Source organism: Odocoileus virginianus, chromosome 3, assembly GCF_023699985.2.
Source record: "Odocoileus virginianus isolate 20LAN1187 ecotype Illinois chromosome 3, Ovbor_1.2, whole genome shotgun sequence".
Classification (NCBI taxonomy): Eukaryota; Metazoa; Chordata; class Mammalia; order Artiodactyla; family Cervidae; genus Odocoileus; species Odocoileus virginianus.
In genome coordinates this window covers 54,984,065-54,998,855 of record NC_069676.1, presented here as the reverse complement: position 1 = coordinate 54,998,855, position 14,791 = coordinate 54,984,065, and the positions used below count along the sequence as shown (strand labels likewise).

At 43.5% G+C, this 14,791-nt stretch overlaps 1 protein-coding gene across 7 annotated transcripts in view; it reads left to right on the top strand.

Annotated features, from left to right (window-relative positions):
- DPYSL3 (dihydropyrimidinase like 3) overlaps window positions 1-14,791 on the top strand; it is a 117,179-nt gene that overhangs the window by 68,005 nt on the left and 34,383 nt on the right. For all 7 annotated transcript variants that reach the window (XM_070465597.1, XM_070465601.1, XM_070465600.1 and 4 more), the window contains one exon: window positions 11,304-11,392. In XM_070465597.1, coding sequence (XP_070321698.1) covers window positions 11,304-11,392 — 89 coding nt within the window. The remainder of the gene's footprint in view (window positions 1-11,303; window positions 11,393-14,791) is intronic.

The window sequence follows — 14,791 nt, the reverse complement described above, 5'->3', positions numbered from 1 at the left end:
CTGTTGTTTATCTATTATATATATAGTAGTTTGTATCTGCTAGTCCCAAACTTCTAAGTTATCTCTCCCCCATCCCTTTCTCTTTTGTAACAATAAACTTGTTCTGTATGTCTGTGAGTCTGTATCTGTTTTGTAAATAAGTTCACGTATGTCATTTTTTTAGATTCCACATATGAGTGATATCATATGGTATTGTCTTTTTCTGCCTTTACTTCACTTAGTATGACAGTCTCTCGGTCCATCCATGTTGTTGCAAATGGCATTATTTCATTCTTTTTGATAACTGAATATTGTTCCATGGTATATATATATATATGTGTATATATACACCACATCTTCTTTGTCCATTTATCTGTCAATGGGCATTTAGGTTGCTTCCTGGCTACTATAAATAGTGGCACATCACTTTCTATTACCTTTCCTTGCTAAGCAGATTCCAGCTTTACTCCGAAGTGTACCATATGTGTTCTAATCCATACTCTTCCTGTCACCTCGAGCACAGCAAACTCCTTGTTCTCTTTTCCTTTTTATAATTTTCTGTATTAAATCACTTTTGAAAGTTATAAAATGACATATGCATTGGGAAACTAGTGAAATAATGTATAAATAGAGGGAAAAGAGAAAAGAAAAAAGTTTCTCTACCTCCGCCCTTTGACCCCCTGTCTCTTGCCATTCCTAATATCGATGATTTGATATGCATCCCTCCAGAGCCTTCTGCTGCTCACATAGAAACGTAATAAACGTATTTACATGTAGTATATTTGTTTGCTTTTGCAAGAACAGTATCGTATTTTACACATTTGAAATGTACTTATGTTAGATATTTGTTCAGTTCAGGATTAAATTTAACCTGTTTAAAAGTATCTGCGTCGTGTGTCTGTGTTCACTTTATTAAATCGTGTGCCACGGCTGGCTGCTCAGGGACTGGACTGGATGTTTTCTGCCTGCCTCTCCAGTTGCACTCTCCAGGATTTTCTCTCTTGCTCCCTGCCCTGGACCAGTCTGGGCTGCATCAGCAATAAAGATTCTTTCTTCTTCCTTTTTTTCCCCCTTGTCATTTGCTATTACTTTCTAACTAGTTCCTTCCTTTATCTCCGGCATGTTCATTCTGTCAGTTTTTCTTTTAAATTCTGGGATTGTATTTCACTCCTTTTCTCAAACTCCTTCCTGAGCTGCCCAGGACCCATGGGATAAAGGTGAAACCCAGAGCCAGTCATCGTTTGTATCTCCCTCTTCTAGGATACGAAGTATCAGGGACCCCACCCATTTCTACAGTTTTCCCTTGAAATGCATTTCTTGCATTGATACATTTGGTGCTCATAGTGACTGGTTATGTGACACCAGATCCTACGCCTTTCCTCCCCTTGCCCCAAATGCCTTGTCTTCATCAACTCAGTGGGGAGAAGAACAGATAATTCATTTCATGGAGGAGTAATTGAACAAAATGTACATAAAGCTTGTAAGAGTTTCTGGCATGTTGGAACTTTTCAGTAAATGCTGGTTACAAATTACTGTTCCCCAGCTCTGATCAGAATTGCCCTTCCGTACATCTAATGTAACATCTTCACAGCCAGTAGTCACACAAGTGTACATTTCAGGAATGAATTATTAAAACTGCTTATCCCTAGAATCAAGGCCTGGATGAAATTTCAGGCCCTCCTCCCTGATGAATGAGGCATTTGGCTCTCACACAGGCTGTTGGGCTAAGGGGACACAGTCTGCTGTTTGAACGTAGCTGGACCCCAGTTTCCTAGTCTGAATATGGATATGGAGCTTTCCTCCATAGCTCATGGATTTGAGGCCTCAAGAACAATGCCGTATAAACAAAACAGAAAAAACCCCAAATAACAAAACACAAAGCTCTCATATAAATCCAGAGTAGAGTTGGCCAGGAATTAAGTCTCTAAACCATTGACTTTTTGTCAGTCCCTGTTCTACTTTACACTTGTCCTGAGCAATGCAGTGTGTTTCTCAGGTGCTTTATATCTAATAGTAGTAGCAACCTTACGTTTGTACTGCAATTTAGATTTGCCTTTAATTGGACATGTCCATAATCAGAGCAATAAAACAGAGGTGGAAGCACAATAGAGAAATTAGTAGAAATATTTGTAATGCCTGCCACTCGTGGAGCCTTTTCTATAAGTGCCCAGCACTACATCATCATATTTAATTCTCACAGTAGCCCTGGGAGGCAGGCAGTTACCTGTATTTTACAAATATACAAACAGGCCTTTCAGTCAGCCAGAGATGCTGAGGCCCAGGGATGGATCCATTGAGTCACTTGCCTAAAATCACACAGTGAGTCAGTAGCAGAGATGCCAACACAGCTTTGGCTTCCAGACTCCCTTGGTCACTGCTGCAGCTCTGGATGGCTCTGAGAACTGCGATTAGGGCTGGTTTCCATCCAGACGGCAGCCTTTCCATTTTTCTCTCCCCTAAACCCAGCTAAGGATGTGCCCACATTTGGCACATCCTATTTTCTGATGAGGCATGCTTGTTCTCACTCTAGATTTACTCCGCCCTGCCCCTCTCCCTCCTCCCTACCCTTTTGACCCAGCCAGCCTCCCTAATCCCCAGTACCCTCCTCCTCCTGAGCTGCTGCCCAGTGTCTGGGACAGCCCGGTGACTCCGCTTCGGGCGCTGCTCTTCCTTCTGACAAACCAACCCATGTTGACCCATGTAGGTCCTTGTTTCAAGAGCACGGATGGTGGTCCTGCAGTTATATTACATCATTTTAGGTGATTCTGAAAGAGGGCATTCAGTAACATTGAACTACACAGAGAGAAATTTTGTCTCCTTTCTAATTCTTTTCCTAACTTTCTGAGCAGATGAAGGAAAAAGTCTTCAGATAGTGCTGATTTGTCTTGAACACCTGGCCTACCACCCCAACCCTGGGTAATCTACCTTTTAACAGAGGTAGCAGATCTGAAGCTCATCCTCCAGAATCCTTTTGAGGATGGCAGAATGTAGCCCAAATTTCATGAGGTTTTTATTGTGTTCATTCCTAGGTTTACTGTCTATTTTTGGTAAGTGACACCAGCTTAGAATTTATGGGAGTGAGACAGTGTTTACTTTTAAAATACATTTATTTCAGGATAATATTAAGTAAATAACAGTACAGTTTGTACTAGGATCTGTCCAATGCCTTGAAAATAGCACAGTGGAGACTGAGGTTTGGGCTTCAAAAGCCCAGCTGACCTTCCTGCTTGAGGGTAGGATGACTTTGTGGCTCCTTCTGTTCATTGCTGGGTCATCCCTCCCCTTGTTGTCCTCTGGTTCCTGGCCAGGTTTTCCACTTGTGCTTATCCATGTCTGGGACCCTGTTCAAGATTGGGAGAGCATTATCGGGGGCTGGGATTAAGATGCCATCCACAGTTCATTCCGCCACTCCAGTCTGACCCAGGCAGCCACATCACTTGTCTGGCCCTTTGATAACCATGTCTTCAAAATGGTGAACGTGGAGTTGTAGGGGGAGTTAATGCACACAGCTGGCTTTGATGTTCTAGTTCAGAAGACGGGGCCACCACCCTGCCCTGGTTAATCCTGTCCTTGGCACTGCTTCCTCCACCTTATGGTTGTCCCTCCAGGGCCAAATCGAACCCTCTAAAGAAAGTGAAAACAGTGCTTGCTGTTTGTTATGCATTAGGTGTAGTGGGCTGTGTTCTGAAGGGAGTGCCCCCTGTTAGCTTCCATGGTGCACACTTGGTCATAAGTATATTTGGGTGATGAGAGAAAGAAGGTATTTCTTTTTCTTTTCTTTTTTTTTTGGCAATGCCACGTGACATGTGGGATCTTAGTTCCCTGACCAGGGATTGAACCCATGTCCCCTGCATTGGCATTGCAGAGTCTTAACCACTCGACCACCAGTGATGTCCTGGAGGAATGTTCTTGAGATTCACGTGTAGCAGTTCAGAGTTTTGGAATAGCCAGCCCTGTACACCTGCCCCTGGCTTCAGTAAAGACTCAGAGCCAAGAGGCTGCATTGCCCTCCAGGAAGTCTTCTTCTCTCCCTGACCGCACCCTGCCTGTCTGTCTCTATGGCGTGTTTGTCGTTGAGGGGCCTGGAAACTGACCCATGCACTGGGCAGGGAGAGCGAGTCTGGGGGCAGGTTTCAGACCTCGCCGCCCACTCTGCATTCTTGAAGGAGGAGGGCATGTAGATTGTTATCTGCTCACGGAGCCTTATTTCCAAAGGAAGAATGACCTGGAGGGGCCGTGGGAACCTGCCCTTTGCGGGTGGGTGTAAACAGAGAAGTCTTGGCTGACCTTGGCTGCTGGTGGCAGGAGCTGAGAACAGTTGCCGGGGGTTGGCTGGGGACTGGCGTCGCTGGAATTCCCTTTATGGAAAGGCCTGTTAGATTTTGATGAACAGAGTGTTGGTTCAGTTCTTCTCGAGTGTTTGTGAGAGGGGCATGCTATGGCAGCCATTATGATTAGAAGCTACCATGATAGTAGCTCCCATGTACTAAGATTCATAGATTGCCAAACAGAGACTCACCGTCATCCTAACCAGCGCCTTTAGAGAAAGTGATCATTGTCCCCCATGTCACAGATGAGGTAACTGAAGCCTAGAGAGGTGAAGTCACTCACCCAAACACAGGTAGTGTTTCTTCGAGAAGTCAAACTCCTCACCCAAGATTGCATATTCAGCAGCAGAGGTGGGTTGAGAAGACTGCTCTCCCGAGAGCCTTGTCAGTACCTTTCTCTGAATCCCACGTTGAGTCAACCAGGAGTCTTAGAAAGCCTTTCCTCTGTCTTCTTTAAATGATCCTGCTTTAGGAAAGAAAAGCAACAAGATTTCATCTGTATAGTCTATCCATCCTGTTTATTCTTAGGAGTGGGAGTATTTTTAGGGAGTCAAATCTAATTATCCAGATGGGATTTTATTTTAAATAACCACCTGTGCCTTCATCTGGACTTAAAAGGATCTTGAGTCCCCACTGAGGGTCGGAGTCTGTGCTTTGTGATTTGAACATAGGTAATAAAAGATTTGACTGTAGAAGATTCCATCTCCAGTTTATCTTTTTTTTTTTTCCCCTTCCTCGGATTAGAGTTTTTATTCTGAGCTGCTGGAATGTCTGCAGAGTAGAGAACAGATGTGTCCTAAGTACTGTTCCAGGGCTGACTTTATTGCCTGGGAAGAAATCCATGGAGGGCTCTGGTTTCTCTGGGAAACATATTCATATTAGCTCAGATGGAGGTGGTAATTTAAGTCCTTCAAGTTGAATGCTAGGTGAGGAAGACTGAAATGGGAGCCAGCATCCCCCAGCCAGCGTGAGTTCAAGATTCTGTCTTTGCATTCCCCAGTCTATTTGGAATCACAGCCATTGTTAAGAGCATTTGCTTGTTGTTGGTTTTCTTTCTCCTCCCTTCCCTCTCTTGCTCCCCCTTCCTCCCTCTGCACCTCTGTCTTTTTTCACTCCCTTCCTCCTTCTTCTTTTTTCTCTCTGCCTCTCTTCTCTCCCATTTTCTCACAAACTCCTAATTTTTTATAGCTAATTTTTCTAATCATTGTCACACCCTACTGAAGGAAAATAAGTTGGACTTCGTCAAATGTCAAGGGCCTCTGCTATTCTGGATTGTAAATCAGGTCTCCATAAAATGCATTAATTGGGAGATTGGGGTTGACATATACACACTATTGATACTGTGTGTAATATAGATAATGGCCTTCCTGGTAGCTCAGCTGGTCAAGAATCTGCCTGCAATGCCCACAGTTCGATTCCTGGGTTGAGAAGTTCCCCTGGAGAAGGGATAGGCCACCCATCCCAGTATTCTTGGCCTTTTGGTGGCTTAGACAGTAAAGAATCCGCCTGCAGTGAGGGAGACCTGGGTTCGATCTCTGGGTTGGGAAGATCCCCTGGAGGAGGGCATGGCAACCCACTCCAGTATTCTTGCCTGGAGAATCCCATGGACAGAGGAGCCTGCCAGGCTACAGTCCAGAGATCACAAAGAGTCGGCCACTGCTGAGCGACTAAACACAGTAGCTGATATAGGTAACCAGTGAGAACCTACTATATAGCACAGGGAACTCTACTCCGTGCTCTGTGGTAACCTGAGTGGGAATGAAATCCTAAAGAGAGAGGATATATGTATATGTATGGCTGATTTACTTTGCTGTATGGCAGAAACTAATACAACATTGTAAAGCAACTATACACCAAAAAAATTTTTTTAAAAGCACAGAAACACAATTAGGCCATAAGGAGCACGTCTGATGCACTGATTTTATAAGTAGTGGCTTACATGTGATTGGGTTCCTGAAGTTTCCTACCACAAAGAAAGCCTTCCTGCACTGGACCTGTCACATTCGGTATCACAGAGGACAGCTCTGTCAGAAAGAGCCACTTGGCATAAGGTTTAAGGATTATTGGTGCAGTGGCCTCAGGTGCAAAGCAGTCAGGAGCCAAGAGATGGAAGACCTGGATTTGCTTCCAGCTGCAACTAATCAACTCTGTCACTTGGAGAAAGTGACAGAGAAAGTCTACCTCTCTCTGTAGATCTTCCATTTAGAAAATGGGAACAATAGTCCCTCCCTAGTAAGCTTCTTAATTCAAGGCAATTTATACAAAATACTGTATAAAATACTGTATTTAAAGTACTGTAAATAATGAGTAGAAATAGTGGAACTAGCATTGATAGGTATTTACTATGTGTTAGTGTGTTAGATATTTTATATATACATGGACACACACGCACAGGTTTCCCCCTTCTCCCCCCTTATTGCGTTCTGGCAGCCACCCTGCGAGGTGAGCCTGGTGTTTTAATATTACCACTCTGAGCCAATAAAACTGGGGTGCTGAGAGGTTAAGTCCTAACTCAAGATCACAAGCCTGGTTAGGTAGTCGGCCTGATTCTCCAAGTACTGGGAGAACCCAGTGGAGCCCAAGCTTGGCAGCCGGCACGCCTGGAACCTGGCTGGGCTGTAAGAGTGGGCTGCATTGAGTCCTGGTGGCCATGCAGCGCCTGAGGCAGCCTCAGTCTTTGGTGCTTCAGCCTCTAATTAGCTGCATCTTGAGTTCCAAACACCCTCCAGGTTACCCCTGTGTTCAAGAAGTGCCATCATTCTTTATAGGTGTTAATGCATGAGAAACGTTGGTTGGCTCCTGCCTGCCATTGCAGGAGACATAAGAGATGCAGGTTCGATCCCTAGGTCAGGAAGATCCCCTGGAGGAGGGTTTGGCAACCCACTCCAGTATTTTTGTCTGGAGAATCCCATGGACAGAGGAGCCTGGTGGGCTACAGTCCATAGGGTCACATAGAGTCAGACACAACTGAAGTGACTTAGCACGCATGCACGCACACATTAGCCACTTTAATAAAAGTTTGGGGGACAAGCTGAGGACCCCAGGAGCAGCATTTGCTTGAGCTCTGTGAGTTGTGGTTTTTATACTTCTGCTGTCCATGATAAAAAACAAATAATAATACTGTACTAAATAGAGCAGGGGTTTTGTTATTCCCATATCTTAAACCTGTACAAGGCCCCCACTTCATCTTTGTGCTCATTTAGATTTCTGATGATTGGGTCGAAATTTATTTCAGTAGCATTTGAACAGTTTTGAATGATGCCATCTCAGTGATGTTAATTCCACTTGGTCACATCTTCCTATCCCTCTGATGTACAAGGTGCCTGGGATAGCTTTTGCTCCCTTGTTGAGATTTGATGCTTTCTGAAAGAAGTGATGATCCCCAGTGACTCAGGACTGGATGTCCCCAGGCAGGAGAGTATGGTCATATTTCATGACAGGGCTTAGTTCAGGCAGTGACTGGCTCCTTTCCCCCAACCAGCTTATTTCAGCTCTTTGCTAGAAAGATAAAGAATATCAGAAAAGCATGGAGCTGTGAGAGGGAACTCTTAAAGTTACCAAGATTATTGTTAGTGTGCAGCTCCTGCTGGAGAAGCTTCTGTCACCTTCACAGACACACAAACTGTGTCTGGGGTGTGACTTGGTACTGGGCTGCTGATGGCTGCCTAAGAGCCATTTATAGAGCTTATCAAATACAGATTTGTTGGCCTAGAGCAGGACCTGGAAATCTATATTTTTCTAATGTGCACCCTAGTTTGGGAAGCCCAATTGTAGGAGTGCCTCATATAATTTTGCAATTACTGTTAAAACAGTAGATTACAGTAGCCTTCAATTAAAATGTTTTTCCTTAAAAGCCCAATTTTCTGACCATTTCACATAATTTTCTGACTCAGATGGCCTTTCTATTCTTCTGATATAATACACCCTCCTATGTCCCACCCTTCATCCGTTTATGTGACCAACGTTTAACAGCTGTCTAAGATGGGTCCCAGCTGTCTAAGATGGGGTCACAAAGAGTCAGACACAACTTAGTGACAGAACAACAAGAGATGGGCCCCAGGAAATGAGCTAAAAAGATCAAAAGACACAGTTCTAAGTTCACAGGAGCCTGTGGTGTAGCCCGGAGACCATTAAACAGTAAACCAATTCTTGTGGAATAATATCATTATTTCAGCTGCAGTGGGAACACCTAAAATTTGCTGGAAAATCAGGTAGTACATCCTGGGGTAAAAACACTTTGAGGCTTAACAAAAGAGAGGATGGTTGTCAATGGCAGGTGAACATAGGAGACAGCAGAGAGAATAGCTTTGCAAAGGCTTAGTGGCCAGAGAGCCATAGGTGGCAAGAACTGCACATTCTTTGATTTGCCACCATCTATGTAGAGCTAGTGGTAAAGAACCCTCCTGCCAATTCAGGGGACACTGGAGATGAGGGTTTGATCCCTGGGTCAGGAAGGTCCCTTGGAGGAGGGCATGGCAACCCACTCCAGTATTCTTGCCTAGAGAATCCCGGAGCCTGGCAGGCTACAGTCCATGGGGTCGCAAAGAGTTGGACACAACTGAGTGACTAACACACACACATTGATAAAACTTGTGATAGAAATGAGGGTGGATGTACTGACAGAGGGCAGCTCATGAGGGGCTTGGAGATTGTGTGTGGTGGGAGTTTGTATTTGACCTCATTAGTACATTTTTTTTGCCACATATGTAAGTTTTTTCTCAACATCTTATTGATGTATATCTTTTAAAAAAATCCTTCCCCTGACAGTACAGCCTGATGAAATTGCTTCTTCTCACGCAATACCTTGGAAGCAGGAGAGACTCAGCAATAATTGGCTACATCCCCAGTGGAGCCCTAGCTTCAATTCTCATCTTCTGGTCCTGTTCATAGTCTCTGATTTCAGAAGCCGGAAGTCAGCCTGTGTGTGGGGCGTCCTTCTCCATAAAGCCTGTGTCCCTTTGGAAAGCCCTGTCTCACCAGTGTCATCTCCTGTCCTCATCATGTCTCTGATTGATCCCTGAGTTCCTTCCACACTGATCTATTTCAGGTTTTCAAAGAAACATAACTTTCCCCACCACAGGGCCTTTGCACACACTGTTCCCTCTGTGTGCAGTTCTCTCTGATTGATCCCTGAGTTCCTTCCACACTGATCTATTTCAGGTTTTCAAAGAAACATAACTTTCCCCACCACAGGGCCTTTGCACACACTGTTCCCTCTGTGTGCAGTTCTCCTCCATTCCTAGCCTCTATTTTAAAAAGCCCTGTGCCGTGCTGTGCTAAGTCACTTCAGTTGTGTCCAACTCTGTGTGGCCCTATGGACTGTGACCAGCCAGGCTCCTCTATCCGTGGGATTCCCCAAGAATACTGGAGTGGGTTGCCATTCGCTTCTCCAGGGAATCTTCCCCACCCAGGGATCCAACCGGTGTCTCTTAGGTCTAACCTGCAGTGGCGGGTGGGTTCTTTACCACTGGCACTACTTGGGAAGCCCAAAAAGTAGGGGTAGGGGTGACAGTGAAAATGGTCAGAAAGGCCCCATTCCCCTTTATTTGTGATGCTTAACAGAATTTTACATTGTTTTACTTATTCTAGTGACTTTATTGCCAGACTTCCCCTTTAAGTTCCATCAAGGCAGGGACCTGGTGTGGCTCATTCACTGCCACATCCTTCAGTTCTGTTCAGTTCAGTTCAGTCACTCAGTCATGTCTGACTCTTTGCGACCCCATGAATCACAGCACACCAGGCCTCCCTGTCCATCACCAGCTCCCGAAGTTTACTCAAAGTCATGCCCATCGAGTCAGTGATGCCATCCAGCCATCTCATCCTCTGTCGTCCCCTTCTCTTTCTGCCCCCAATCCCTCCCAGCATCAGGGTCTTTTCCAATGAGTCAACTCTTCGCATGAGGTGGCCAAAGTACTGGAGTTTCAGCTTTAGCATCAGTCCTTCCAATGAACACCCAGATTGTGGCCACCTATTAAAAAATATTAGATACCTGTTTGCTGAGTGAGTGGATGTGTGAACGATGAGTGGATGAATGGATGGATGGATGGGTGTAGTTGAAGTCTGTATGTTGAATTCGTAACAAACCACAGCCCACCGTTGTTTTTCAGGCTGCAGTTCCACTCAGCCAGGCTCCTAAGAATTCTCTTCTCCCACAGAACCCAGCAAAGCTACGTCCATCCTTCATGCTGTGATCTAAGCTCCATTCATTTGATGGAATCTGTGATCTCTAAAGCTGACAGTGATTTGTTTCTTTCCTGACTTAGACATAAAATATATGTTTGTATTTTGTTAATTACCTTGGAATGTCTGTGCTTTGTTTCCAGTTGGATCACTTACCCAACTTTCATTTAGTTATGATTTTTAAAAAAGACTTTTCTCATAAGAAAAGCAATAAAGAAATATATCTCAGAGGATGTGAGAAATACTGAGTATAGTGCACTCAGTATACGGAGTGTACTCAGTTCATATTTGAATCCCGCATAATTTCTCCTCCTTGAGTTATACATTCCACAATTTATCTGCATATGTGTGCATGTATAAGCCTCCCGAATTTTAAACATAACATGATCCCTCTGTCATAAAGACTTTTCAAGGCTATTTCATTGTATGCTTGACCCTAAGTTCCGATTTTGAGACTCACTATTGAGTGCCAACAGAACACCAGACTGGATGCTAGACACCAAGGTAAATGTTATCCTACTTAGTGTCATTTAGTGCTTTCTGGAAAAAGATAAAGAGTAGCTATGTTTCTAAGTGGCTGTGATAGGTTGCAGAGGAAAGAAGTGAAACTTAGAATAATTTGAGTTATGGTTAACAAGAAAGATTGGATCCCCAAGAGACACAGCCACTCAATTACTGAGTGCACTGAACTCACAGGTGCCTTATGACAGTGGTTCCTACTAAACCTCTAAAACAAGGACTTGGGAGAACCTTGGGAGACCACTCTTCTCTGAAATCCTAGCTGTAAGAATGACTCCTGTTTTCCTTCTTTTCTAGAGCGACCGTCTTCTGATCAAGGGAGGCAGAATCGTCAACGATGATCAATCCTTTTATGCTGATATTTACATGGAAGATGGCTTAATAAAGTATGTATATTGGACCCTTCGCTTTATCTTTTGAACTTTCTTCACTGGAGACTCAGAAAGAAACTTGCTTCTTTTGCTTAGGAGACCAGGGCTTCTGTGTATTTCATTTCTCCTTCTCCTTAAAGATGACTCTTTAATTTAGCCCTTCAGTCTGGATAATCCCTTTAAAACTGGGTTTTAAACTAGCCTTAGTTCACTTGGATCACATGAATGAAGTGAAAAACCTGAATTCAGTCCCCAAATGATGCTACAGGCCGCTTCGGGCAAGCTGCATTGATGGGAGCTCTATGTTGTGGAGAGGTGGGTGATGTGACCATCGTCCTTAAGATCATTGGAAAAGCTCCACAAACTACAGTACCCTAAAAATATAAGGTCTAGTATAATAGGTCCATTCCCTTCTTCAGGGGACCTTCCTGACCTAGGGATCAAACCCAGGTCTCCTGTGTGCAGGCAGGTTCTTTATCTAAGCTACTAGGGAAGCCCCATGCTGCTGCTGCTAAATTGCTTCAGTCGTATCCGACTCCGTGCGACCCCATAGATGGCAGCCCACCAGGCTCCTCTGTCCCTGGGATTCTCCAGGCAAGAACACTGGAGTGGGTTGCCATTTCCTTCTCCAATGCATGAAAGTGAAAAGTGAAAGTGAAGTCGCTCAATCGTGTCCGACTCTTCCCGACCCCAAGGACTGCAGCCTACCAGGCTCCTCCATCCATTGGATTTTCCAGGCAAGAGTACTGAAGTGGGGTGCCATTGCCTTCTCCAGGGAAGCCCCATAATAAGTACCAAAGGAATTCAGGTAAAGATAAGTAATTTAGAAATGCACAAATGGAGAAATCCCTTGAGAGGAAGGTTTTGAGGTGGAGAGGGCATTTAAACTGAACCTTGACTTAGGAAGGACTTGGAAGGTTTTGAGGTAGAGAGGGTATTTAAACTGAACCTTGACTTAGGAAGGACTTGGAAGGTTTTGAGGTAGAGAGGGTATTTATACCGAACCTTGACTTAGGTGGGACTTGGTTGGGCAGTGCACAGATAGGACAAACATTTCAGGTCAGGTTTCCCAGTAGACACATAAGGGATATGTAATTACTTTACAGAATGGTTTGCTATTGGATGCTTGAAAGCAGCATAGCCAGATAACCTTTATGTGCAACTTCCTTACATAGTGATCTTTTAAAAAGCGTTTGACCTATACATAGCCTTTCATCGCATAAAGCAGGCTGCTTCCCCACACTGATAAGACATAGTTTAGAACTAGTGTATCCAGCCCACCAAATGAGCCATCCCTGGCCTCATACAGTTTTATTTTTATATTATCCAGCTTCATTGGCTAGCTTTAAGATTCTGGTTATAGATCGCTTACTTATCTTTGGAAACTTGGCTTAGATAAAACTTTCTGTGGGCAGACATTCCTTACCAGCCCCTAAATCTAGGCTAGTTTTCCCTTTGATGAGTTTTTTTTAAGACTTTTTTTTTTAATGTGGACCATTTTTAAAAGTCTTTATTGAATTTGTTATGGTATTGCTTCTGTTTTATGTTTTAGTTTTTTGACTCTGGGGCATGTGGATCTTAGTTCCCCAATGAGGGATTAAACCCACACCACCTGCATTGGAAGGCAAAGTCTTAACCACTGGATCATGAGGGAAGTCCCTTGATAAGTTTTTAAAATACCCCATGCTTTTATCTATCATAGCAATTCTGACACTATTAGGCCCCCTTGAGAGCAAGCACCACATTGGGTTCTTCAATGTATCTACAGCACTTAACCCAGTACTTGATACATAGAGACTTTTGTAAGAGCTGCCTTTTATTGAGTATATATCATAGTGTGTGCCAGATATTAGAGTAAATGCTTTACAGGCCTCATCTCATTTAATCTGCCAGCAATTCTATGAAGTAGGTACTCTTATTACCCTCTTTTTCAGAGGAGGATAAAGAAGAAAGAGGAACAGAGAGAGTAAATAAGTTGCTAAAGATCAACATAGTAATTCATTGAATGAATGAACAAATGCAAGAATGAAGATGTTCACACTTAGTAGCTTTGCTGATTTGCATACATTTTCATAATAGAAGTAGGAAAAATGGTGTTATTAGACAAATCAACTGATATAAAAAATACTTTCTTCAAGATACAAGCCACAATTATTTTTATATTTTTCTCTTACTAAAAACATATGTGTAGTCTGCTCTCTTTGGAGCAAGTGTGTTCCCTCATTTAGACATTTTCAGAGTTGGAAAAAAAAAAATTCAGTGCCTCATGCTTCTTCTTCATTCCAGAGCTCATGGCAGGCATCATTAATTGATCATGGAACTTTTCGTGGTTGACTCTTAAACACAGGCCCTGAATCCTGCCTTGTGCAGTGATTCAGGCATCTACTACAAAAACTGAATATATAAACTGAATCTTCTTTGCCTTCACTATTAAAGTAGACCAGAAGGCCACTTGCCAAGGACATTATAGAAGGAATTTAACCATCCAACATGTGTGTTGGTGGTGGAGAGAAGGGTGTATAAGCATGATTTTCATCTAATCCTATAATTTGATATATCTTCAGCAACTTTATTAACCCACAGAACTTTGAAACAGAAAAAACTCCTTTCAGTTTTTACAGAGTTGTGTGCCTGCTGTGTGCAAAGCAGCTGTCTCAGGCCGTGGACCTGTACTGTGTCACATGCCATGGTAGATGCCACTGGAAACCAAATCAGCTCTTTTCACCCAAGGATCTGACACTCTTTTAGGGGAAATAATATGTCTGTCCATACAAAGCACATGACATTACCCAGTAACATCAATGTGTGTGTGTGTGTGTGTGTGTGTGTGTATCCACAGTCACTCAGTCATATCCAACTCTTTATGACCCCATGGACTGTAGCCTGCCAGGCTCCTCTGTCCATGGGATTTCTCAGGCAAGAGTATTGGAGTGGTTTGCCATTTCCTCCTCCAGGGAATCTTCTCAATTCAGGGATGGAACCCACATCTCCTGCATTGGCAGGCAGATTCTTTACCACTGAGATACCAGAGAAGCCCAATAATATCAATATCAAGCATTAAATTAGTAGAATAGATGAGATCCAGAGGAACAAGAGAACTGTGTAAGATTATAACATTATAATTATAATGTTATACCTTTATAACAGCTGATATTTATTGAATTTGTATGTGCTTCACAGGGTTCTATGGGCTTAACACAGATTAACATTTAATCTATACAATAGACCTATGGAGAAGGCTTTTTTAAAAAAAATCACATCTTACAGATGAAGGAATTGAGACATGATGAGGTTAAGTCACTGGGCCTAAATCATAAAGCGAGCATTAGCAGAGCCACGATTGTGGATCCAGGGGAACCCACATGCAGGACGGAGCCGCACTCTTCAGTACTAGACCTGGCTGTCAGTAGAAAC